Source organism: Telopea speciosissima, chromosome 11, assembly GCF_018873765.1.
Source record: "Telopea speciosissima isolate NSW1024214 ecotype Mountain lineage chromosome 11, Tspe_v1, whole genome shotgun sequence".
Taxonomy (NCBI): Eukaryota; Viridiplantae; Streptophyta; class Magnoliopsida; order Proteales; family Proteaceae; genus Telopea; species Telopea speciosissima.
Window position 1 is genome coordinate 36,026,213 of NC_057926.1, and position 27,649 is coordinate 36,053,861.

Below are 27,649 nucleotides of genomic sequence, written 5' to 3' on the forward strand. Positions count from 1 at the left end.
CGATCGAGAAACAAAAGATACTTTCCATTAAGAGATCTAATATGATCTTCTGCAAACATCACTGAAACATACAAATACCAAGAAATTAACCTCCTAGTAGTAGTCACCAATTAACCATAAAGAAAAGAAAAGCGAAAAAAAAAAAAAGACTGGATCGGAGTTCGATCATGTAATGTTGCACCACCACCGCAGGCGCGCTCAATCAAAAAGCTTATTATTAAGGGATTATCCAAGCGATGCTTCAACGATCCGGCGAACATTCTTCTTGAAATCACGTTGTTTACTCTCTCTCCATTGTTTAGCAGCTTCGATATTAGCAGGAGATTCATCGTTAGGACTCGATAACATGGAAATAATACTCAATAATATGCTTTCCACAGTAAGAACCGGTGACCATCTCTCACTCGCAAGTTCATATCCATTTGGGTCTTCACCAGGTGGATGAAGGATTGATATGCAAACCCTTCCATCTGGATAAACGTTTGGATGCCACATCTCTGAAACAAATTTCACCGATGGAGGATGGAATGGGTAATCCTTTGGAAAACTCATGATGGCATCAAAGGAACCCCATTCGTAAAGAGTATCAAGAGGTCCTATTATATTAACACTCCATTCGTATATATTCTTTTCATTCACTAGACCCACAGAGAACCCTTCCACTGGTTTCTTCCAGAGATCTTTAAGTTGTTGTTGAAGGAGAAGACTTGCTTGAGGAGTCGTCGTCTCTCCTTTCTTGTTTTCTGGTGATTCCATTGGCCGGAAAGAAAAAAGAGAGAACAGGGCTGAGGGAGGGAGGGAAGGGGTTTGTTCAAAGATTTAATTAAGAACAGAGAAGAAGAAGAAGACTGAAAGGGTTTGAACTGAACTGCTAGGGTTGTTGTTTAGTTTTATAGACCCAGATCCATATGGTAGTCAAAAACGTATTAGGATTTAGGAGTGCTAATGGGAGGGGGATTATGCAATGACCGATTTGACCCCTTCTCAAATCCATTGCATCAAATCTAAAGGCTTTGAATGTGGATTCCACTTTCCAATTCAATCACTGAAAAAGCCGTGTCTTAAAAAAGAAGGGTGAGGGTTTCCTCGAGGGTAGTGTAAGAAAGGATCTATACATTACAATCATCTGTATGAATTCTAATCTTGGACCGGATCAGGATCGATTGATTTTTCAAGATTAAAAAAATAAAATTTTTGTAATCATTATCGAATATAATCGTGTAAATTACTTACATATCCAAACGATAATCAATACAAATTTAGTTAGTGATAATATCCATTTCAATTATAACTTAATATTATCTATAATTGGAATGTTCTCCATGGGGGAGTGTACCCCCTGCACCTAGACACATGGGGGAAAATGATCATCCGGCCCTTCATGGAAGGTGGTAATGATTGCCTTGTTCATGTTGCCACTTGTGCTCCCATTAGCCCTTGTGCACGCATAGGGGCCACAGAGAAATTTTGCCCATGTATTATACATGGTGTATCTTATTGTCACCAAGTAGGTGGACTAAGAAATTGTAACATCTAAAGGCCCCTCCACCCCTACATATGGTCAATAGTAATGTCTCCACAATGACTGCAACTCCTCCGGCATGAATTTATTCAGTTTCAAAAGCATTTATGGCGTTTATTAATCATCAAGCAGTTACTAAGCACATATTATCAACCAGGCATGTGTTGATGGGATTAGGTCCCTATGTTGGGAAGCTAGAATGGGCAGGGTCAAATCCAAATTGGGAAGTGGACCAAATTGAGATGGGCTTTTGTGGCCTATATAGTTTGGACGCCATAATTTACTGATCCAATTTGAGTTATAAATAGCAAGGCATTGAATAAAGGAAATTAATATGTAAATTCTGTATTAGTTTAATAAAACAAAAATTGTGTATTGGTTCAAAATCCGTTAGCAATCTATTTAGAATTGGGCATGAAGTGAAGCATGTCGGATCTGAAGTTTAATCTGGTCACATCAATTTAATGGTCCATTCAGAACTGGACAGGTAGGCCACCTGCTAATAATATTGAAAAAACAAAAAAAAAGAGGAAAAAAGCTGGGTATAGTAACGGTATACCATAAGCTAGTAGTCTATGTGTCTTATCTCTCTCTTCCTCTTTTTGAGGGGTAAAGGAGTCATTTCAAAGGGGAAAAGAGAGAGATACACACATAGTATGTTAGTTTACAGTATATTACTAGCATACCCATCTCTCTCCCCAAAAAAATAATGATTAGTTTTTCCCTTGATATGCATAAAAATGACCCACCAATGGGTGATCGATGCGTGGCAGAAAACCAAGTCAAAGTGAGAAATTAAAGTTGAAATTATTATGATCTATTGAGATTCAAACTCTCTCATCGTGCCATCGCAAAAAGATTAGGAACTCTTATCTCCTACTAGGAATCAGACTTCACCACCCTTCTTATAAATAGGAAGGTAGGGTACAAGGTACTACACACTCAATTACTCTCTTAAGCTCGTGCTCTTTTAGTTTCCTAGCTCATACTACTGGTGTTCGGATTTCTAACATAAACATTGGAGAGTCCCCTTAGAGTCAACTCTGACACTCTCTCTTGCCCAGTTTTTGGTTCTTGGTGGGCAGGTCTCCTTCCAACACGACGATTCAAATTCCAACGACCACACCCCTACTTTTTATATGGTTTTTATATGGTTGTTTCTTGAAGAGCTCATTTAATTAATTTCTTGGAGACAATACTATTAGGACCACAGCATCACCAAACTATCTGTGACCCCGTACTGTGTTGTCACACCCAGATTCCTGTACCATCGGAGTCCGTGATCAGAGCGTATAAATACGCTCCACATACACACACTAGGATCACTGATGCAGTATTTAAGCTAACTCATCCACACCACACGTGTTAATTCAAACGGCCAGATGAAATGTAAATAATCATAATCAGAGTAGCCGAGACTATGTGATAACATAAATATATTGACTGTGGCAGTTTATCCAAAGTTATCATTTCATCACATCAAGATGTCAACAGTTATAGATCATTCCCATCAGGACTTATGTATTACATTATGTTTCAATAACACCTCACTCATCACGAGAATCAAAATAATAAGGTAGCAAGGTATCAATGTAGCAAAACATAAAGTATAAAAATGCGGCGTACGACCCAAGCTACTACTCCCCCTGGTAGCAAGCCTCGCAGTAGCAGTTCGATCCATGCTCCCCAACCTTGGGAGTTCACCAGCCATCGCTAATGCCCTCAGGGACATCATACGCTGAGCCGACCAGCTCCACCATACCTGCACCATCATCTAAAAAGAGGTTTCCACGAGGAATGAGCTCCATTGAGCCCAATGAGCAAATCGAATCATGCAAATGGCTACAATATTTATAAATGCAATCACAAGGATGCAAACCAAACATGATAAACAAATCCCACAGCGGCCCATACCACTAGGACAATTTGTACATCAGGTTTGATTTACAGTAATGCCACATGAGTTCAATTTTATTATTATCCACCTGACAAACAATGCCTAAGTCTGGTCTAGTGTTACTGCAACACCCTAGGTAGCATCCCCGGCCCTCCACCTCTGACACATGGATGGTCTATCCGGCGATGTCAAACCCAAGTTGCGTTGGGAGCCTGCCGATCCCGATCCTCGATCGGACTCACCGGTCCCAACACCTCAATTGGTACACACTGGTTTACCCAGCAAACCCCCCAAGTTAACCCCACTGCCACGGTTCCGATCCTCACATCGGAATCGCCGCTCCCAACACCTCAATCAGTACACACTGGTGTTCCCGTGGGGGATTATCTAACACATAAACCCTTGTTGGCAAGGGTCGTAGCACCGGGTATAGTGTCATCCTAACCAGCATACATCTAATGCATATTAAGGTACGTACACGCGTAGGCCAGAGGTCGAGTCCATAGTCTCTCCACGTCGGGCTTGCTATCCTCTCGCCCCCTCTAACTTACACATGCATGCACATTATCCACCTACCAAACAAATGCCTAAGTCGGGTCTAGTGCTACTGCAACACCCTAGGTAGCATCCCCGGCCCTCCACCTCTCACACACGGATGGCCTATTTGGCAATGTCAACCCGAGTTGCGGTTGGAAGCCTGCCATACACGTGAACGTCCTGTACGGTAAGTCCCAGATATAACCCTAGCTCTCACCCGGTCCCGGCGCCCACTACAGAACCGATCTATTGAGTATGGTACCCCAGTCCGTCGGAACTCACCACCGGTTACCCAACACCTTACCCCCTGTTGGTAAGGGGTGTAACACTAGGGAAGTATGATCCTAACCATATGCTTCTAAATGAGTAAAAGTGCATGCATACGTATAGGCCAGAGGTCGAGTCCATAGTCCCTACATTGGGCTCGCTATCCTCTCGCCCACTCTAGCTTACACGTGCACATACAGTTATTTTCAATCTTTGATCCCAAGTTAGGTGCACACTACGGAACTTAGATCACATTAATCTCGCACATCTCGTACTCATCACACATTCTCATATCTCAGATCCCAAGTCCGGTGCACACTACGACACTTGGATCACATCAATCTCACATATTTCGCATTCACCACATATTCTCATATTCCAACACATGGCCATATCCGTTCTCAACACGCATAACCATATTCAATCTCAACATATATAACCATAACCATTCTCATCGCACACATCCATCTCATCATTCAATCACATTCGCATTCTCAGTCTCGTCACACAACTATGTTCTCATTCAAAATCTCATCACAATAGTAATTCGAATATAAAATACATCCTAGCATCTACATTAAACATGGAAGAATTTATACTAAATTATCTCTAACAAAATAGGCATTATTAGTCATACACTCTCGACTATTAAACAAATAGGTACTTGTATGGCAATCACACAACGAGATATAAAACATTCCAAAATAGGGTCGGGTATCCGATTTTTTCACCTTGAGATTAGGTTCGATCGAGCCGTGAGTGATCCGGCGCACTAAAATGTGAGCCGATCCCCGTGTTTGGGTGCCCTAGATGCACAAAAAGACACACAAGAGACTAGTGCTAAGGTCCCCAAAAGGGTAGGAATCAATAAGGGTTTACAATTGTAAATATTGTTAAACGATAAGAACAAGTTGGTAAAATGGTAGGAACATTTCTGGACTGTTCCTACCATTTTCTCCTACCGTTTTTCACCGAGAGAAAAAGGTAGGAAGGCAGGGCTAAAAAAGTTAGGAAGGTCACCTGGGTTGCTCCTACCATTTTTGCCTGACTGTAACTACTTTTTTACATAAATAAATTTAAATTGAAGATTTGGCTTGGGGCTTTGGTTTCATGGCTCAAATGGGTATGTTTTAGGGTTATGCCATACAATGATAGCTAAGAATGTCACCCTCATCTAGGGTTTTAGGCCTTATCATCAAGAAGGTTTATAAACCCAAGCTTACACATGAGATGGGTGATAGATTTGAAATCAATGAACCCTAACTTATACATTCTTGTGCTAGAGTTGGCATTGATGGACCATCCCATAATAATAGGGGTTTTTGGTACATGAAAGTGCACAAGAGGGGTAGATGTGCTCAATCAAACCTCCATGAATTGTTTGATACATAACCATAGAGGTTTAACCCACGGTTCCAAGGAGAAACCTAAAATCACAAGCTCTTGGGTTAGGGTTTGCCTAATGGTCTTAGGATAACATTCATGGAAGCATGGAAGCCATAACAGCTCACTTAGTACAAGCATAGAAGCATTAATGTCCCTTATTGATGGCACTCCCCATTTGGTAGGTAGAGCTCCATCAATGGTAGGACATGATTCTTCCATGATTCCTTCCAAAGATTGCATAGAGAGAGAGAGGAAAATGAAATAGAGAGAGTGTACCTACAATGGTGAGGCAAGGTAAAGGGTGTGCTCCTCCCACCTTCTTCTCTTTCTCTTTCTTCTTATCTTTCTTCTTCTTCTTCTTCTTCTTCTTCTTCTTCTTCTCCTTCTCCAAATCGATTTAGGTTTCTAATTTGGGGGAGAAATGGATGAATAGTGCAATGGTCTCTATTTAACACACATGGCCACTAGGGCATGTTTGGTTAGACACTATACTTAGTTTCTTAGGGTATGTTTGGCTAATCATTAACACCTTAGGTCCCTTTTTAAGTTATTGGGCCCTTTAACCCACTTAGGCCCACAGTCCATATAAAAAGAGTAAAGTGGGCCTAATGTTCCTAACCCAATTTAATGTCATATAGGGGTAGGTAGATCCCACCCGGTCTAGGTAACGTACATACATACGCTTTGATCAATAACTCCTATAAACCTTCATTACAAACACCACTTGGGGTGAGTTGACTTTAATACCCCTAGACTAAGTTAACATTAAGTAGGGGTAGGTCTCACTTAGGGCTAGGTGGGGCCCACATTCATTTAATTCAGTTTTAAAGCTTAAATGGCCTATTTTTGACTTGGATCGAGCTGAGACTTTCTCCAGTTCACTCGTACACTCTCAAGGGCATAAATACTATGGATCATACGCATCAAATGTCATTAGCTACCATGCATGGTTGAATTTAATTATTCACGGTTGTCCACTTATCACTAATCATTCGGGTGGGGGTTCAGGTTCCCCTCCCGATTGACTCCGCACCACAACACGTGCACAGAGGGTAGTCGACGGTTCTACTATGGTAAAAGTATTTCTCATCCTTTGTGTCAATAATTCTATCATTGACTGCTATAGTCCAAGGTCACTGATGTCGTCAGTCGTCGGTATCACAACACTTAATATCAAAATTTCAAATTAGCCCAAATTTTTGGGCACGGATATAACATGTGTGCTAGTCTTCACTTTGTTATTTTAGATATGAGTTAGTTATTTACCCTTGGTCTTGAACTATAGGAAAACAGGAGAGCAATAAGGTGTGCTGGTTGGGTTTGGATGGATGTGGGTTAGGTTTGGATAGGAACTAGCCCATCGGGTAAGGGACGCATGCCAAACCCACCCATTTACTGTTTGGCATAATAGGCCCAATCCAAGAATGGATCATTTGTTATTTGGGTCAGGTTCAGTCAGGTTAAATCCACCCATATGTCACACTCAAAAACCTATATAGGGACAGTTGATGTGGTCATTCTGACAGGCCTAGCTGGGCCTCATAGTGCTTAAAGCCTACATCGTGACCGCCCGTTTATATAATCAGGCTGGGCTTGGACAGCCTCGGTCGAGCTTGGGCTATAATCGAATGATATAATCAGGCCTTAATCGAGTCTAAAACGGTGCAGATCGAACCAGACTATGTGTCTATTTAAATCTAAACGGGATTTAAACGGTGTAGCCATTTCCAAGTAGTGTGACGCTCAATTTTGTTCCTTTCCAAATTTGGGATTCGTGACTCACCCAAGTAAGGTTCTAATTTTCAAAATTCTAACAAGTCTGACACCCCTATCTAGGAGAAAAAAAGTGCGTATGTTTCAAATTGATCAGTAAATCTCCTTTCCCATGTTTGAGATTTCAATTTTGTCTGTCTAGCTTATACATGCTTTCCTGCTAAGTATATAATGTGATGCCATTGTTATTGTTTCATGGTAATTAAAATATGTATTTTTTCTTTTGGGGCCTTGGGTTTTGATGGGCATTCTCTAATTTCTTATTTTCTGGAGTAATGTCCATATCATATATACAGATAAAGTTTTTCACCAAATGTTGTTATGTGGTTTACAGAATTGTAGTCATTCATTTATATTACTAGTTATTTGGGATTCTAAGAGTTTATTAGTTACATGCATTACACGTTTGTTTTCTCTTAATTTTCATACAAAAGCAAATATTGACATAGTCACACAGAGGAGACCAGGAGAGGGAAGGGGAAGGGAAGGTTACAAGTTAAAGGGTCGGGCTATAACCGGGTGGGCAAGATCAGGGTTGGAATCGGTCCATCTTGTTGGGCACCTGACGGGCTAGAACCCCACACCGGGACTGCCCGATTATGGATTTTTTTCACTTACCTCCCCTACGGTATTGCGTAATTATTAAAACATCCCTCAATTTTGGAAAATTCTGCGTGCACCCCTGAGATTCTTAAAAGTTAACACATGCCCCCATTTCGTCAACATAGGACTAATGACCTTAAAAACAAAGGGTGAACTGACAAAAATGCCCTCATCTTTCCCAAATCGTTTTAGGTTTGAAAAAAAAAAATCTGAAACTCATCTTTCCCAAATCGTTTCCCCAAAACTTGCAACTCATCTTCCCCAAACCTGCGCATCACTTCCGGGCTCTCTCTCTCTATCGTCCCCTCAATGCATCTCCTTTGGTGTGTTTTGCACTCCGACGACAAAATGGGTTGATCAAAGGGGAAGCGTCACTGAAATTAGCTTAATTACCAAGTATGGCCTTTCAAGGTATGGTTGAGAACTACCCCTTTCCCTCATTTCCTTCTCTTACACCTATATCTCTTTAATAATACACTTCTTGGCACTGTTCCATCCAACATTGCTAACCATTCTGTTATCAACTACCTTGATCTATCAATAAATCAGTTCTCTGGATTAATTCCATGTGAAATTTGCTTACCAGTCTTAAAATCTTGTATCTTGATCAGAATCATTTCAGTGGATCGATACCTTACAGAATGGGAAGATTGAAAGACCTTACTACTCTGACCATGTACTTCAATAACCTCTCTGGTTTTATACCTGAATCTCTAGGCAATTTGAGCAATCTACAAGGGCTCTCTCTGTATGAAAACAATCTTAATGATTCAATCCCTACATCTATAGGTAAGTTGATAGAACTGTACTTTCTATACTTAGTACCAAAATCAACTTTCAAGTCACACCCCAGGAAATAGGAAATTTGACACAGCTCAGGATTTAAGCCTGGAAAATAATAATCTAGTCGGTTCGATCCTCCAAGAAATAGGAAATTTGAAATCACGTACTGCTCTATACTTACCTCTGAACAACCTCAATAGTTCAATCCTGTTTCTTTAGGTAATTTGAGAAACCTAACCATTTTACACCTCTTTCAGAATCGATGATTATAACTGTGAACTCGGTTTTGGCATAGATGGGTTTTGAGAGAGGATCGATGTTTCAGAAATGGAAGATGGATTTGGTTTTGGGATTAGATGGAGAAAATGGGTTGAGGGTTTTAATTAGATTAGGTTTCAGAAATGGAAGGAGAAAGGGAAGTGATGTGTATGTTTGGGAAAGATGAGTTGCAGGTTTTGGGGAAACGATTTGGGGAAGATGAGGGCATTTTTGTGAGTTCACCCCTTGTTTTTAAGGTTGTTAGTCCTACACTAACAGAATGGGGACATGTGTTAAACTTTTAAGAACCCTAAGGGGGCACAAAAAATTTTCCAAAACTAAGAGGTATTTTTTAATTACGTGATATCTCAAGGGAGCTACGTGAAGAAAAAACCCCGATTATTAAACATGTCGGACTGGGCGGGCTTTAGTGAGGAGGGCTCGATCGGGTCTGCCAGACTAGGCTTGGAAATGACACCACTAAAGGGAGATTATGCAGGATGGGTGGGTGAGTGGTAAGTGTAGAGAGAAAGGGGATGATTTGGGTGGGAGTCCAATTCATCTACACGTAGTGAGATGTCCTATCCCATTTTTGCCATTTACAAGGAAAGGAAGGGTGTTAATGAAAAGAAAAAGGGCAAGTGGTTACCTCTCACATATATATCCACGTGCAAGTACGTGGAGATGATCCATTCTTCATCATTTGTAGGTTATTCTACTTCTACCGAAAGAAAATGAATAGTGTATGCTGAGGTTTTTTTTTCTATGTTTCATGGTAATGTATGAGTTTTTGTTTCTATGTTTCATAGTGTATAGTGTCCATTGGATTTTCAGTACCCGTCAGCTCTTTTTTTGTTTTTATATCAACGAAATTTTATTTTCTTTTGATTTCTGTTCTATTCTTTTCTATCCATTTCTATCCAACAAACACAGCAATAAAGGTTGATAGCTACTACTGCCACTACCCCACACCTTAATTTCAAAAAAAAAAAAAAAGGACAAAACCATCGCTCTGTATCGGTATCGTATTGATATCACCGAGATATGGTATAAGATACCGATATTTTAAATCCTGACTGGCTGGTCCGGATTTGATTTGATTTGATTTGATGATCACATACATTGTTTGTAAAAAGGTTTTAACGTATGATCGATCGAGAAACAAAAGATACTTTCCATTAAGAGATCTAATATGATCTTCTGCAAACATCACTGAAACATACAAATACCAAGAAATTAACCTCCTAGTAGTAGTCACCAATTAACCATAAAGAAAAGAAAAGCGAAAAAAAAAAAAAAGACTGGATCGGAGTTCGATCATGTAATGTTGCACCACCACCGCAGGCGCGCTCAATCAAAAAGCTTATTATTAAGGGATTATCCAAGCGATGCTTCAACGATCCGGCGAACATTCTTCTTGAAATCACGTTGGTTACTCTCTCTCCATTGTTTAGCAGCTTCGATATAGGCAGGAGATTCATCGTTAGGACTCGATAACATGGAAATAATACTCAATAATATGCTTTCCACAGTAAGAACCGGTGACCATCTCTCACTCGCAAGTTCATATCCATTTGGGTCTTCACCAGGTGGATGAAGGATTGATATGCAAACCCTTCCATCTGGATAAACGTTTGGATGCCACATCTCTGAAACAAATTTCACCGATGGAGGATGGAATGGGTAATCCTTTGGAAAACTCATGATGGCATCAAAGGAACCCCATTCGTAAAAAGTATCAAGAGGTCCTATTATATTAACACTCCATTCGTATATATTCTTTTCATTCACTAGACCCACAGAGAACCCTTCCACTGGTTTCTTCCAGAGATCTTTAAGTTGTTGTTGAAGGAGAAGGCTTGCTTGAGGAGTCGTCGTCGTCTCTCCTTTCTTGTTTTCTGGTGATTCCATTGGCCGGAAAGAAAAAAGAGAGAACAGGGCTGAGGGAGGGAGGGAAGGGGTTTCTTCAAAGATTTAAGTAGGAGCAGAAGGAAGAGATGTATAGTGGGACTGAAGGGTTTGAAGTGATGGGTGTTTTGCTTTATAGTTTTTTTTAATGGTTGCAGATCCATGCATCATATTAGTCAAAAACTAATTAGGAATCCTAATGTTACCAAAAATTAGGAATCCTAATGGAAGAAGGATTAATTCTAGGCAATGATCGACGTGACAAGCTATGTATCAATCCGGATCGATATCCAGCCGAAACCGATACCGATACCGATTACTAAAACGTGAGTCACGGCTAAGATATTTTCTCACAGACCACACCAGAACATCACATGACGTTTGCAGTTGAGTCATGGAGACGAAACACTCTCCCCCACCTCTCATGGTGATGGGTGGAGAAAAGGGTAATAGACCCCAAGACCTGAAGGTATTCCCAAGACGTTACTCTGTTTTCTATTTCCAAACACTTTCTGTGCACTTCTTCAAAGTCCTCTAATGGCGCTCTGGTTTGTACTCCTATTCTCTCTCTGTCTCTGCATAGTCCTTAAATCCTTCATCCATCTCCTCTCCCACAAAAAATCCGAACAATCAAAGCTCTCTGTCCCACCAGGCCCCCTTAAGGTACCCTTAATCGGCAGCTTTCTCTGGCTCCGCAGCTCTTCTCGTTCAAAAATTGAGCTAATCCTCCGCGATCTCCGCCACAAGTACGGTCCCATCATCACCCTCCACATCGGCCCAAACCCTGCAATCTTCATCACAGATCACTCTCTCGCCCATCGAGCCCTCGTCGAGAATGGCGCCTTCTTCGCCGATCGGCCCCCTGCCGCCTCGCCCAGCCGCGTAGTCAATAACAATCCACTCAACATCAATTCTGCCACCTATGGCCCTTTATGGCGGCTTCTCCGCCGGAATCTCACCTCCGAGATCCTTCACCCTTCTCGAGTGAAATCCTATTGTCACGCCCGAAAATGGGTCTTGCAGATACTAATTGAGCAACTCAGATACCATGTTGAATCTGGTGTGCCGGTGCGCGTGATTGATCACTTCCAGTATGCCATGTTCTGCTTGCTGGTCGTTATGTGCTTCGGGGAGAAACTCGATGAAAAAGTCATCAGAGAGATCGAAGACGCACAGAGAACTCTACTTGTTAACATGCGGAAATACGCTGTTCTTGCGTTCTTCCCCAGACTCGGGAGAATCATCTTCAGGAAACGCTGGCATCAACTGTTTGAGATGCGCCGCAAACAGGAATCTGTACTCTTCCCTATCATAAGAGCCCGCCGGGAGCTAAAGGAGAAAAAACAAGATAACCCAGATGAATTCATTGTCTCCTACGCTGATACACTGTTCGATCTTAAGATCCCAGATGAAGGACGGAAACTCACAGAGCAAGAAATTATGACTCTTTGTTCTGAGTTTCTGAATGGCGGCACTGATACAACAGCTACTGCATTACAGTGGATCATGGCGAACCTGGTGAAGCACCAAGGTATCCAAGAAAAGCTCTACTCTGAAATTGAAGGAGTTGTGAGTTCAGGAGAAGAGATTAGAGAAGAAGATTTGCAGAAGATGCCTTATCTGAAGGCAGTGGTGTTGGAAGGGTTGAGGCGGCACCCACCAACTCATTTCGTGCTGCCACATGCTGTCACGGAAGATGTTGTGTTTGATGGCCATATCATACCTAAGAAAGCCGCAGTGAATTTCATGGTGGCTGAGATGGGTTTGGACCCAAAAGTTTGGAATGATCCAATGGAATTCAAGCCAGAAAGATTTTTGAGAGAGGGAGAAGTATTCGATATAACAGGGAGTAAGGAGATTAAGATGATGCCATTTGGGGTGGGAAGGAGGATTTGCCCTGGACTTGGGTTAGCTTTACTCCATTTGGAGTATTTTGTGGCAAATTTGATCAGAGATTTCAAATGGACGGCTGTGGATGGTGATGATGTTGACTTGTCAGAGAAGCAGGAGTTTACAATCGTAATGAAGAATCCATTACAGGCCAACATCTCTCTAAGGGTAAAATAAAAGATCATTTAGTTCCTTTTATATCAATACTTTTGACTCTCTATATATAATAGCTTCAATAGTATAGCTTATCTGATATCCATGAAGAACCTAAGCTGGAACTGTTAAGGTGTTGTTCATACCTTTACAATCTGAGTTTTAATTTAATCAGATAAGATGCCTGCCTCATATCTGAATTTCTTTTCACTTTGTAAACTGTACTGTTGGATTTCTGTAAGGAGTTGGAAACTGGAATTACAGCCTCTATGTTCTATCTTTACTAACTTGGGATATAATCTGCAAAATTCAAACCAGTAGCTGACACTCTTTTCTGTCTTAATCCAAGGAATGGGAAGCTAACAACATATATTGCTCACAGCTTTCTAGCTTTTATTGCAATTCCAATGTTCAAAGAAAATTCCACCATGGTCATTGTTAGACTAAAAAAATTCACTTCCCTTGAAGTTGGCTAACAATACTACATTGAGCTGATGTTAAAAATTCATTTCCTTTGAAGATATTGATCATTTATTCTTCAGTTGTCCTTTCTCAATGAGTGTTTGGAAAGGGGTTCTCCATAATTGCAGCTCTTCCCATATTCTCTCCTCCTCCTCCTTTGTTGAAGAATGGAAGTGGATCATAAGGAATTTTAAAGGTCCCTCAATGTGCAACTTGGCAGTAAAGAGGGCTTTTTGTGCAACCGTATATCACTTCTGGTAGGGAGAGAAATTTAAGCAGGTGGACCTCCTCTTCCTGCACCAATGCCAAATTCGGAACTCCATTGCCTTTGATATCAGAACCAAGGTCAATTTCCTGCCACAGCCTCAGACACAATGAATCACCATATAGTTTCTTCTTGGGGTTTTCAGATTAGGCTTCTCTAAGTAGCCTTTTGTTGTATTGTTAGTTATTGTTTTTCTGGTTTCCCTCTTGGATGCTTCTTGTTATTCACCCACACAACCCCCCCCCCCCCCCCCAAAAAAAAAAAAAAAAAAAAAACCAATATCACCAGGATAGGAGATTTGGAAGGCTCATTCTGTCTCAAAAATGAAGAAACAGTATTGTACACTCTGTTTGCTTTGTGACATTCCTTCTCATGTTTGGGCAACATTTAGCATTAGAATTAGAATTTATGGCACTAAATTCGCCGCAAGAAATGTTTGTTTTGTTTTTATGTTAATTTTAGAATTCGTTTTCATTGAAACCCTTCTGTGAAGAATGTCACCATTTCATACCACCGATAGTGCACTTAGTTGTGGACTTGAATTCATTTCCTTCAATACCCTAGTTTATTCTTCAAAATAACCATCAATATCCTTTATCAGAATTTTAGCACCTCGGGCCCAATCGATCAGGATCTGTTTGGCATGGACAGGAGGTTTTTTTCTGTTCAGGGGATCAATTTAGCACAGATTTGATCTTAGAAGTTTCACCTTTCTCAGGATTACTGAATTTTAGCTTCCTGACCATATCGTCTGAGTTTGAATTTCCAGAGGTTTTCAGACAGTCTAAGAGACACTGTATATGATGAGATAAGATTTGAGTTTTGAAATCCTAATTTCAGTGTCTCTAGTCTTTTTTAATTGTTTGAAAACGGAGAGTATATAATGACCAAGGAGATGTAGGGATTCTATGTAGAGTAAATACAATCTTTCTGGGGGTTTGTTGATGAAACTGGAATGGTACATTTCTTCATCCTCTGCTTCTTTAAGTGAAAAATATTGCTTGATGGAAGGATTTGTAAGAAGTAAATGGAAGCCGATTTCAAAGGATCAATGTTATAAATTCAGATTTTCAGTTTTAAATTCTCTATTTTTTACTTTGAAACCAATCTGATTGATTCTTGAAGTTCTAATAGTTCCATTTATGTAAGTAGTTCGTTTACCCAAAAAAAAAAAAAATTATGTAAGTAGTTAATTTTGTTTACCATCACAGGCACTCACTCTGGAATGGAAAACTGTAAATTCTAAAATGAAAAATTTTAACGTTTGATTTTTTTTTCTCTTATATAATGGCAGGAACTGATATGTGTTTTTCTAGGTATTGCCTGAAAAAATTTCTCCATACTCAGTATAAATTTATATGAAAATTGATGCACCTTTTATTCTCTTATTCAATTCCAGATGATTTTTCTCATCTTCACAAAGTCATTTGTTTGGCTTGCCAGTGCATTATAAAATCGAAACACAATAGGGGGGCTGGGTTCAGAAAGTCAGAGCAGTCTAGGATTTTTACAAATCCTAGTTGTTCACTGAACTTTTTTAAAATCAAGTATTCAGGTCATCATTGGTTGTTGAAGCATGGTTTTATAAGTCTCTGCTCTTCAGCACTCTAAGGTCTACTTCTTCGGTTGAGATTAAAATTTTTCTTTGGTCTGAAATTGCTAGGTTATTTATTGTATCCATCATCTTCTTAATCTTTAATAGAATGAAAGGATTTTGGTTTTGATTGGGATTTTCAAGAATTCTATGATTGCTAGAATTTTCAAGTTGGACAGATAAGATGCCTTTGGATTGTGTTCTTCATGACAATGCTAGGTGAATAACCCTGTTTTCTGATGATTGTAAGTGAAGATAAACATTAGACTATAGCTTTCCTTTTCCAACTTCTCTACCATAGGAAAAGAACCTAATACACCTTGAGACACCTAATTTTGTCACCCCACGGCGAGGATGACACAAGGAGAATGCACATTCGATGACTCACTCTTGGAGAATTTCAGACCTAGGGAGGAAAATTACCAAAATTTCCTTTATGAATCTTTAATGAAAAATATTTTAAAAAATGAATTTTGACGTTGGGGATTAGTGTTGTTTGTTCCTTCGGATTGAACACTCCACGTTGGTGCGAGAACGACGCGATGAACTTTCTAGTATGAAACATTCTTTATCCATTTGTCCTCGTAGTGGTTTAGCACGACTTCAATACTGTCCTACATCGACTTTTCAAGCCCCCAACTTAGAGTCCACTAACCATACCAAGGTAGGAGAAACACCGTCACACAATGATCATCCCTTATCAACCAATGATAGTTAATGAAAACAAAGCTTAATTAAATGAAGGAAATAGAGAAAAAGCGAGAGTACACATACTAATTTTATAGTAGTTCGACACAACCTCAATAGTGTCTTACATCCACTCTCCAAGCCCCTGGCTTGGAATTCACTAATCCATTCTCCTTACCAAGAAAGGAGAAACACCCTCACATAATGATCACCCTATATCAACCAATGATAGTTTTTCAGAATCTATCAACCTTTCACAAGATCACCATTGTGATAAACCACTCTCCATGCTAGGAATGAGAAACATCTGACAATGATCATCACTATCATCAAAAAATTGTAAACAGATGGCTTACTAGCCAAAAACAAAATACCTCTTTCATATGTAGATATACAAAGATGACGCAATCGATCTCCTTTGCTCAAAGGCTTCTTTCACAAGTTCATATGATTTTTCAAATTAAGTTCACTTGGGCTGTGGAATATTTAAGTTTTTGCCCAATAGAGTTTCCCAACACTTTTTTCAAAAGTCTCTTTTCCAAATTCAGCTCTCCTCTATTTATAGAAGAGGAATCCTATAGTCATTTTTCTGGTCATTATACTCTTTAATGGACTAATGTTTCAAACACCGATAGACAGTTAACTAGAGCCACTCAGCCACTATCATATAGACTGAATTTGAACACCTCTTGGACTCCACCGGTCGATAGTCCAGTTGGTTGCCATATCGACTATCTGCATAATGGTGTTCTCCATAACTAGTGGTGCCTATTCCGGTCGACCACTTAATCTTGCATCCGGTCAGCCGCTTAATCAAATACCAGTGTCATTTGGGCTTTTAACCGACATAAGCACAAATCACTTTGACTAATCTTCCAGTTGATTCGTAAACCATGCCAAGTGAACCAATATAAGGTTCAATCAGGTTATCAAAGGGCTAAGTCAAGATTCATGATAAGTTTCAACCATTAGGATCCATTTTGGCTTAGTCAGACTACACTAATTACCACCTATCTTAGGTATTCCAATTTAGGTCATTCGGTGGTTAAATGAACTTTGAGCACTTGGGATCATTACATCCTAGGATCATCTAGGAAATAATATAATAAAAACATATCCTAAGAATACATTCAAACAAAATAAGATCTTCGAATCTTGGTTTGAATTACTTGAATCTACATATCCTAAGAATACATTCAAACAAAATAAGATCTTCCAATCTTGGTTTGAATTACTTGAATCCTCACGGATGACTTGACTTGATCTTTAAGTTTATGCTCCATCACTCGATGATAAAGTCTCTTGAGTAACTAGATATCTCTCGTTTGATGTTCTTAGCTCAAGGGCACACATCTTCAATGTTTGGATCCTGATTACTCATTATAGTGCTTGGAAGAACAGATAGATTTTTCATACGTAAATATATTATAAGCACCAAAACATATAAACCATTACATTCATGGATTTTTTATTTTAAATGCATGGATTGTTCACTCAACAACCACTTTCCCCAATAATCACTTAAACCTAAGGCATAATAGTTAGACATTCATATAACAACATAACCAGGGATGTGTCCTGACCTTTGTGCATAATAATCTTGCAAATTTGGAATTCTTCTTTCTGAATAGTGAAAAATCAGGTTAAGCCAGTCACACTGCTGCGGAGTTTTTCCTACTTTTTGGTTTTCTCTATCACCAAAATCCCGAATGTTTTTCTGTGTGATATGTTTCATGATTGATCATCTGTATGTTTGTGTTCGTTTAGTTTGGAGGTACTTAGTTTGAGATTGTAGCCAAAGCAACTAGAAAAAAAGAACGTTCGTGTTTCAGTAACAATGCATGGTGCACAATTTCGCTTAAGTCCATAAAGGTTAGTAGCTTCTTGTTGTTGTGTTGTACTTTCATCAATCATTCTCCTTTAATACAGTCACCATATTCTTGTAGGACCTGATGAACATTATGTCCGGATTCAGATCTCTCCTTTTCTTTTGAGGAGTTTTCACCAACATATATTCATTTTCTTGAGCTTACCTTCTATGCCAAAAAAGGATTGTTTATCGTATCTCAAATTGTCTTGCTAAATATTCGATTTAGAGAATATAACCAAGATTGTTTAGGCACAATTGAAACAACATAATGTTGGGATGGTGTTTATTACATTGAATTTCAATTTTAACATTCCATTATTAGATCCACATAACCCTTGTATGCTCTGCTTTAGGCACAAATCCAAATCTCAAGGTCCTCATAGCATCAGAATGTACAAGTCTCAAAATCATTCCCTTTTTTATGAACTAAAAATTACTAATTAATCAAAACAGTAATATCAAATCCATGGTCATAATCTCCTTGTGTTTCTTAATTCTAGCTCTTTTAGCCAACCTATATGGGCTACAAAAACCCACAATCTATCTTGTTTCATAATATTTACAAAATCAAAAGATTAACAAGAATGTTAATACAAAATCAAAAGATTAACAAGAATGTTAATATCATTAAGAATAGAAAACAGTTTCCATGACCATTGAGAAGCTCTGCATTGATATAATCAAGCAATCATAATCAGTCCAAACATCTATGATTGTATTTCCTAATAACTTTGCTCTGTGTAGTCCTTGGTGTAGTCCTCTTGCTTTTGCCTCCTGTCCGCATCCTGCATATCCAAAGTCTATAGATGCCAACACAAATTCTTGTCAAACACTATGACAAAAGCCCAACTAGCTTCACATGAATCTTTGGCACTTGGGTACCTTTCCTGACTGTCCCCTTCGCAACACTTCCTTGATGGTTCTTTCAGTGGTCGGTCCTAAACAAAGTGATAAACTTAGGTTGACACTGAGAGGGGGGTGAATCAGGGTCACCAAAAACTTTCTTCCAATCTCTAATAGTTATCGCACTAGAGATGTTTTCTCAATCACAATTCAAAATTGGCCGGGGCAGCCCCGTAATTATCAATCACACACAGACACGTCCACACACACACACCACAACGTGGTTGGGTCTACGCAGTGTCCGTCCACCCGCACAACACACACTTCAAATATATGTTGAAAAATAAATGCAAGACAGACACGGATATACGTGGTTCGGCCAGAATGCCTACGTCCACGGAGGAATACCCGTATAGGGTTTCGTATTCCCTTAATACACTACTCAAATTTTGTTGGCTACAACCACCCGGAACTCCCAATCCTCGCTTCAGTTTGTGCAACCACACAAACGAGGGCAACTACCTCAATCTCTCGTGCAAGCCCCACTTGACAGAGTTACAATAATTAATTGCAAATAACAGAACTAAATCCCCAATACAATATCCAATATTGGCTTACAATCAAACTAGGTTTTTTTCAACTACACATGCAACCTAGAAACTCACAATGGAGATTTACAATCGAAGATTATCTCTTGTAGAGTAATCCAACAATCATGAAGCCTCTGACGCATAGAAATCAAGTTTGTGTACGCTCCACTGCTCAAATCATCTTCAATACGGAGCCATCGAGCATAAACCAGTGATGTCATCGATTTTCTGTGCTCAAACGGTTCTGCAACTCATTCCAATGGATTCCTCTCGAAAACTCACCCAATTTCAAAAAATATTTCGTCCCATTTGGACTTTGGATGACCAAGATATGGCTTTCCAAAGTTGGATGCTCCAAAACGGGTAACCAGTGGCAGAATCGTAAATAACTAGATTCTTCGTGACAAAACCATGCGTAACGAGGACACATGTCAAAGAAATTCACAAAGCTATCAACGTTAAAAATAGGAGGTGATGTCATGCTGATGTCACACTCTACTACCAAATCCCTTATTTCCTTTCTCTCTCCCTTCTTTTTTAAAAAGAATCTTGCATCAATCCATGGCGTCCAAGAAGAATCTTGCACTAGATGCCGATCCGACGCCTGTGGTGATTCTGGAACTTTAACAAAACAATGGAAAACCTCTGTCTCCAGTAGCACTTAAAAAAAAACGACAAAAAAATTTGGCTAAGTATAAAACTTTTTGCCTATTCTAGATTTGCTCCGTTTTTGCGCATCAACGCGGAAACAACTGTAACTTTCTCGTCCGATACTGAAATGATGCGAGACTAGTTGCATTGGAACCATGACTCGACGAACTTAATTTCTCATGGGGACTTCTTTGCCCAGTTCAGCCATTAAGGCTTCCATAAATAGCTTCAAAGGTGACCCCATTGCGCGATTCTATGAAATCACAGCTTTTGATGTACAAAACCTTCACCTGCTGCTTCGACCCTTTGCCAAACACTTTTAGTGACCCAAAATACTGTCAATATACATCCTCTATGCTTGGATGTCACTATAACCCTGCCAAATGATCAAATTGCCATTGACACTGTGTAGAAGCCTGTTTGACCAATTCAACTCTTCCAACTCACCAAAAACCATTGCTGCATCATCAAAATATCTAGAAACGTTGCCAACAATGACAACACAACTTTAAAATGCTCCAATTTCCCAACAATCTCCCCTTTTGGAATTGTTGGCAACCCACATCCATATAACACCAAATAGCGAGGCACTGACATACTCTGAGTTGTAGAGTTGTACACACAGATTCTTATTCTTCTCCCCCTTTGACAACAAATACAAAGGGTGACTCCTCCTGCATGGCATCTCCCCCTATGCCCGTACATACACTCCCCCCTGCACCTATACCACTTACTGTGCCTGTGGATTGCAAATTCCAAGTTTTTCTCGCAACCTGTCAAATGTCTCCTTAGGGAGCGGTTTGGTGAATATGTCGGCTACCTGATCCTCAGTAGGAACAAACTCAAGTCTCACCTCATTGGTGCCGACCTTCTCCTTCAAAAAATGATACCTGATGTCAATGTGTTTGGTCCTGGAATGCTGCACAGGGTTCTTTGAAATGTTGATGGTGCTCATGTTGTCGCACATAATAGCAACTAGCTCATCACTTTCAATGCCAAAATCAGCTATTTGCCTTTTCATCCATATAACTTGAGTGCAACTGGCTGCTGCTAATATATATTCGGCCTCTGCTGTCGACAATGAAACAGACTCTTGTTTCTTACTATGCCATGCCACCAAGCTTTTGCCCAAATAAAAAGCACCGCCACTAGTGCTTTTTCTGTCATCAATATTACCGGCCCAATCTACATCTGAAAACGCAGTAAGTGTGAAGTGGTCTGTCCTTGGGTACCATAACCCATAATCCATTGTACCTTTCAAGTACCTAAAAATCTGTTTCAATGCCAACAAGTGTGTCTCCTTGGGATTTGCCTAAAACCTGGCCACTAAACAAACTGATTGTAAGATATTTGGTCTCGATGCTGTCAAATACTAGACTGCCTATCATTGACTTGTATAAAGTCTAATCCACCAAAAGTGATTCATCCGTCGAACTCAGCTTGCATCCTTCAACCATTGGGGTACCCACCGGTTTACTGTCCTCCATGTTGAATTTTTTGAACATCTCCTTTACGTATTTCACCTGTGAAATGAAGATGCCATTTTTCTTCTGGTTCACCTACAAACTCAAAAAGTAGGATAACTCTCCTAACATGGACATCTCAAATTCGATCTTCATCCTCTCTGCAAATTGCTTACACACCTCATCACTATGTCCACCAAAAATTATGTCATCGACATAAACCACAACCACCAGTTGACGACTATGCTCTGTCATAACATATAGGTTGCTATCAACCATGCCTTTCCGTAGTCCCAACTGATGTAAGTAGGTTTAAAGTCTGGAGTACCAGGCTCTTGGAGCTTGTTTCAAGCCATAGAGAGCCTTTTTCAATCTATAAACCATATATGGATCCTCACAAATCTGAAAGCCATCTAGTTGCTCGATGTACACCTCTTCTTCAAGATTGCCATTTAAGATCGTTGACTTTACGTCCATCTGATAAACCTTGAACCCCTTGTGCACTGCCAACGCCAAGAACATCTGTATGGATTCCAATCTTGCTACCGATGCAAATGTCTCATCAAAGTCTATCTCCTCTACCTGAGCGTAACCCTTGCACACAAGTCTGGCTTTGTTTCTAACCACCTGGCCATCTTCATTCAACTTGTTTCTGAAGACCCACTTGGTACCGATGATGTTTTTATCTGTTGATCTGGGGACTAGCTCCCATGTATTGTTCTTCTCTATTTGGTCCAGTTCTTCATTCATTGCCTTGACCCAATTCTCATCTCTTCTTGCCTCATCAACTGTCTTGGGCTCAACTTGTGACAACAAAGAAAACATTTGTTTGGGCTTCTTTATTTTCCTTGTTTGAATTCCAGCACTTGGGTCACCAATGATTTATTGGGGAGGATGGTTCTTCTGTATTAGGGTGTCCTTAGGTCTGCCATCTCTCTCTGTCACTGTTTCAGTATCATGAATATATGTATCTGCATCATCATCATTCTTCTGAACTTCCACAACTTCATCATCCACAATTGTATCATCATCACACTCTTCAAAAGCTTGCTCTTCTGACTCTACTGGTTTAGAGTGGGGAAATTGTTCGTCAACTCTTACATCTGAACTCTCTACAACCTTCCCCAATCTTTTATTGAAGCATCTGTAGGCCTTGCTTTTTGAAGAATACCCATAGGAAATTCCTTCGTCCGCTCTATCGTCGAACTTTCCAAGATTATCTTCCTTTCTCTTGATGAAGCATCTAGACCCAAATACCCTAAGGTATTTCACTGTGGCTCTCCTTCCATACCATAGCTTGTATGGCGTCTTGGATTCATTTGGTCTAAGTAGGCACCTGTTCTGGATGTGTACTGCAGAAAAAATTGCTTCTTTCCAAAATCTCGTAGCAACATTATTTTTAGTCAACATTGCCCTTGCCATATCTTGAACGGTCCTGTTCTTCCTTTCCACTACCCCATTTTGTTGAGGGGTACGAGCTGCAGAATGCTGAATACTGATCCCATGTTCATGACAGAAATTGAAAAATAAATTCCAAGTAAACTCCTTGCCTTGGTTAAATCTGAGGCACTTAATTGTCCTTCTTGTTTCATTTTCCACTCTATTCTTAAAAATCTTGAAACGCTCTAAGGCCTCTGTTTTGTCCTTCAGAAACATGGCACAACTCATCCTTGTACATTCATCTATGAATAGAATGAAGTACCTTTCACCTCCAATTGCTTCAGTTCTCATGGGTCCACATAGATCCGTATGGATCAAGTCCAAAGGCTTACTTGTATGTGGCCCTAGTTTGCTTTCCTTTCTGACATGGTGCACAAACATGGTATGTTGGAGACTTGATTTTGGGTAGATCTCTAACTACCTTTTTCTTACTCAATTTAGCTAAATTCTTGAAGCTGATGTGTCCCAATCTCCTATACCATAACAAGTTTTCATCTTCATGTCCCAACATACATCTATCTTCATGTGCTTCTGAAAGTGTATATAGATTGTCTGCAGTTCTTCTTCCTCGTGCCACAGTCTTTCCATTTTTTATCTTCTTGATCACACAACCCTCCTTGGTGAACAAGACTTGATTTCCACTGTCACAAATTTGGCTCACACTGAGTAGGTTGTGCTTCAGACCGCTAACATATAGGATATTGTTTGTCTTGACATTTCTTGTATCCAGCTTCACTGTGCCTCTGCCTTCTATCTTTGCCCCATCATTGTTTCCAAACCTGACAGAACCACCCTCAACTGAATCAAGACTTAGAAATATTCCCTTGTCACCTATCATGTGAGTCGAGCAACCACTGTCAAGAATCCACGGTGATGGTCTGCTATGTGACTTGAAAGCTGTCTGAATAATCAATGATTCACAAGTCCCTTTCTATCTCTTCTCAACCCATACTTGCCTTATGCCTTTACGGTAATAGGTTCTCTTACCTTTTGTTTCGACCTTGCTTGGGTGGATGATTATCATTATGTATTCTTCTTGGCTGCCTTTGGGATGAAAGTATAGTCATGCAGTTTCTGGCAATGTGTCCCATCCTGTGACATCTGTAACACTCCACCCTCTGTTCTGCCAAGGGAGCAAACCTGTTCCTACATGTTAACTCTGTAAGCTTGGACTGTCTTTTACAATCTGTTATTTTGTGCCCATAACTATTGCATCCATAGCAATACCCTCTGAAGCTATGTTGCTACCAAGAACCTCTTGCCTTCTGATAATTGACTGAAGTAAACCCATCTTTGTCAACTGTCCTCTTAGCAACCTTTTTAACATGTGAGCCCCTCTGTTTCTCCTTAACAAATCTTACCGGGTTTCCTGCAGTTCCTGTGCCTTTGGTCTTCACTGCTCCAGAAGATCCTTCTTTCACATATCCTAAGCCAATCTTCAAATTTAAAGGCCTCTGAAGGCTAAGGATCTCATCTAACACATTTTCATTTGACTTTCTAGATGATGAAATATCCACTCCAGTTGGTTGAGACAAAACTTCCTTGCCTTTGGATTTCAAAATGTTAACTGGAGGAGATGATGTAATTTCTTCTTGTAAGTTCATCTTCTGTATCTCTTCCAATTCAATCTTCAATATCTTCAATTTCTCTTCAAGGACAGTGCACTCCTCTACGTTGGATGATAGATTGATACTCAACTCATCAGTGATCTTGGTCATCTCTTCAACAGTAATGTTTAATTGGCTGACCTGCTCTTCCTTCTCCACAAGCTGACTCTGTAAGGTTTTTATCTTCTTTTTGGCACTCTTGAGATTAGTTAAAGCAGAATACAACTCTGCTTGCAGGTCATACTCAGCTTCATGTTCTTCCTCTTCTTTAGACTCATAAGTAGCCTTGTGTTGCACACTGTCTTCAAGTATCATAAACAAAGTCTCAAATGACTCATCATTATCTTCTGATGACTCATCTGAAGAAAACTTGCACTTCTTTGAGATGAGACTTTTCTTCTTGAAATTCCCTTTCTAGGAATGAACTTCTTTTTCCCTTTCTTGAACCTGCTCTCTTGAGTATCTTCATCATCAGAATCTATAACCTTGCCTTTCTTGGGACACTTTGAAGCAAAGTTCCCAATTCCACCACAGTCAAAACATTTCAAGGGAAGTTTTCCCTTGTATTTGCCTCCGCCTCTCTTGAGCTTTCTAGCCAAGTAGGCAATTAACTCATCATTAGAATCCTCATCTTCAATATCTTCCTTGATTTTTAGTTTCTTCATGGTTTTAAATGCGGCTTCCTTCTCTGTTGGTTTGGACTTGACCATTCTCATCTCATAAGCCGTTAAAGTTCTATGCAACTCATCCATGTTCAAGGTGTTCAAATTTTTTGACTCTTCTATTGCAGACACCTTCAGGTTGTATAATTTAGGTAAAGATCTCAATATTTTCTTCACTACTATTGCATCCTTCAATTCTTCACCTAACCCTCTAATGGAGTTGATGATTTCGTTTACCTTGCTCATGAACTGTTCAACTGTCTCTGCCTGAGTCATCTTCAACCCTTCAAACAAGTTCCTGTGGTGTTGTAGCTTTGCCTCTCTAATTTTATTATCTCCTTCATGGACATTTTTAAGTTTATCCCAAATCTCCTTTGATGTTGTGCAACCGACCACTCTAGCAAATTCGTTGTTCACCAGGGAGCCTAGAAGTGCATTTACTGCCTTAGCATCGTCTTCGCACTTCTTCATCTCTGTTGTCTTTGTGATGTCTGTAATAGGGGGTGTGTAACCGTTCTTCACTGCTAGCTAGACTCCATAACCTAAATACTTCAGATAAGCCTCCATTCCGATCTTCCAAAAATTGTAATTTGACCCATCAAAAATTGGAATTTTTCCATGCATGCTTCTTCCTTTACTAGATGCCATTGTCAACCAAGCTTAGATCGAACCTGAAACTGTTAAGCTTCCTCTCTACGGTAACCAAGCTCTGATGCCAATTGATAAACTCAGGTTGACATTGAGAGGGGGTGAATCAGGGTCACCAAAAACTTTCTTCCAATCTCTAACAGTTATCGCACTGGAGTTGTTTTCTCAATCACAATTCAAAATTGGCCGGGGCAGTCCCATAATTATCAATCACACACAGACATGTCCACCACACACCACAACGTGGTTGGGTCCACCAGACAGTGTCCCTCTACTCTGCACAACACACACTTCAAATATATGTTGAAAAATAAATGCAAGACAGAACACTAGATATACGTGGTTCGGCCAGAATGCCTACGTCCACGAAGGAATACCCGTATAGGGTTTTGTATTCCCTCAATACACTACTCAAATTTTGATGGCTACAATCACCCAGGAACTCCCAATCCCTACTTCAGTTTTTGCAACCACACAAACGAGGGAAACTACCCCAATCTCTGTGCAAGCCCCCACTTGACAGAGTTACAATAATTAATTGCAAATAACAGAACTAAATCCCCCAATACAATGGCCAATATTGGCTTACAATCAAACTAGGTTTTTTTCAACTAAACATGCAACCTAGAAACTCACAATGGGGATTTACAATCAAAGATTACCTCTTGTAGAGTAATCCAACAATCATGAAGCCTCTGACGCATAGAAATCAAGTCTGTGTACGCTCCACTGCTCAAATCATCTTCAATACGGAGCCATCGAGCATAAACCAGTGATGTCATCGATTTTCTATGCTTAAACAGTTCTACAACTCATTCCAATGGATTCCTCTTGAAAAATCACCCAATTTCAAAAAAAATTTCGTCCCATTTGGACTTCGGATGACCAAGATATGGCTTTCCAAAGTTGGATGCTCCAAAACGGGTAACCAGTGGTAGAATTATAAATAACTAGATTCTTCGTGACAAAACCATGCGTAACGAGGACACATGTCCAAGAAATTCACAAAGCTATAAACGTTAAAAACAGGAGGTGATGTCATGCTGATGTCATACTTCACTACTCAATCCCTTATTTCCTTTCTCTCTCCCTTCTTTTTTAAAAAGAATCTTGCATCAATCCGCGGCGTCCAAGAGGAATCTTGCACTAGATGCCGATCCGATGCCCGTGGTGATTCTGGAACTTTAACAAAACAATGGGAAACCTCTGTATCCAGTAGCACTTAAAAAAAAACGACCAAGAAATTTGGCTAAGTATAAAACTTTTTGCCTATTTCAGATTTGCTCCGTTTTTGCGCATCAACGCGGAAACAACTGTAACTTTCTCGTCCAATACTGAAATGATGCGAGACTAGTTGCATTGGAACCATGACTCGATGAAATTAATTTCTCATGAGGACTTATTTGCCCAGTTCATCCATTAAGGCTTCCAAAAATAGCTTCAAAGTGGACCCCATTGTGCGATTCTATGAAATCGCAGCTTTTGATGTACAAAACCTTCACCTGCTGCTTCGGCCCTTTGCCAAACACTTTTAGTGACCCAAAATACTGTCAATATACATCCTCTATGCTTGGATGTCACTATAACCCTACCAAATGACCAAATTACCCTTGACACTGTGTAGAAGCCTGTTTGACCAGTTCAACTCTTCCAACTCACCAAAACCATTGCCGCATCATCAAAATATCTAGAAACGTTGCCAACAATGACAACACAACTTCAAAATGCTCCAATTGCCCAACACAAAGCTTCCATTACAGACTATAATTGGATGTGCAAAATGTGGCCAGCTCATGATATTCCTTACGGGATAACATCGTATAAGGAAGAGACATATCTAAAGGTTGGGAATCCACTTACTTTTTGCCGATGATTGTTTAATCCTTTCAT

The 27,649-nt window shown here is 39.9% G+C and overlaps 4 protein-coding genes across 4 annotated transcripts; 1 reads left to right on the top strand and 3 right to left on the bottom strand.

Annotated features, from left to right (window-relative positions):
* Positions 1-225: 225 nt before the first annotated feature.
* On the bottom strand, positions 226-756 carry LOC122645031 (ubiquitin-conjugating enzyme E2 7-like). The gene has a single exon (XM_043838384.1). The coding sequence runs from the start codon at positions 754-756 to the stop codon at positions 226-228; it is 531 nt and encodes a 176-aa protein (XP_043694319.1).
* Positions 757-10,403: 9,647 nt separating this feature from the next.
* LOC122645032 (ubiquitin-conjugating enzyme E2 14-like) lies at positions 10,404-10,937 on the bottom strand. The gene has a single exon (XM_043838386.1). The coding sequence runs from the start codon at positions 10,935-10,937 to the stop codon at positions 10,404-10,406; it is 534 nt and encodes a 177-aa protein (XP_043694321.1).
* Positions 10,938-11,393: 456 nt separating this feature from the next.
* Positions 11,394-13,049, top strand: LOC122646389 (cytochrome P450 89A2-like). The gene has a single exon (XM_043839937.1). It carries the CDS (start codon positions 11,472-11,474, stop codon positions 12,999-13,001), a length of 1,530 nt encoding a protein of 509 aa, XP_043695872.1. The 5' UTR covers positions 11,394-11,471; the 3' UTR covers positions 13,002-13,049.
* A 10,121-nt stretch (positions 13,050-23,170) lies between these two features.
* Positions 23,171-26,541, bottom strand: LOC122645033. The gene is made up of 4 exons (XM_043838387.1): positions 26,422-26,541; positions 24,897-25,639; positions 24,091-24,747; positions 23,171-23,621 (listed from the first exon to the last, which is right to left on the bottom strand). Exons 1-4 carry the CDS (start codon positions 26,539-26,541, stop codon positions 23,171-23,173), a joined length of 1,971 nt encoding a protein of 656 aa, XP_043694322.1.
* Between the last annotated feature and the right edge of the window lie 1,108 nt (positions 26,542-27,649).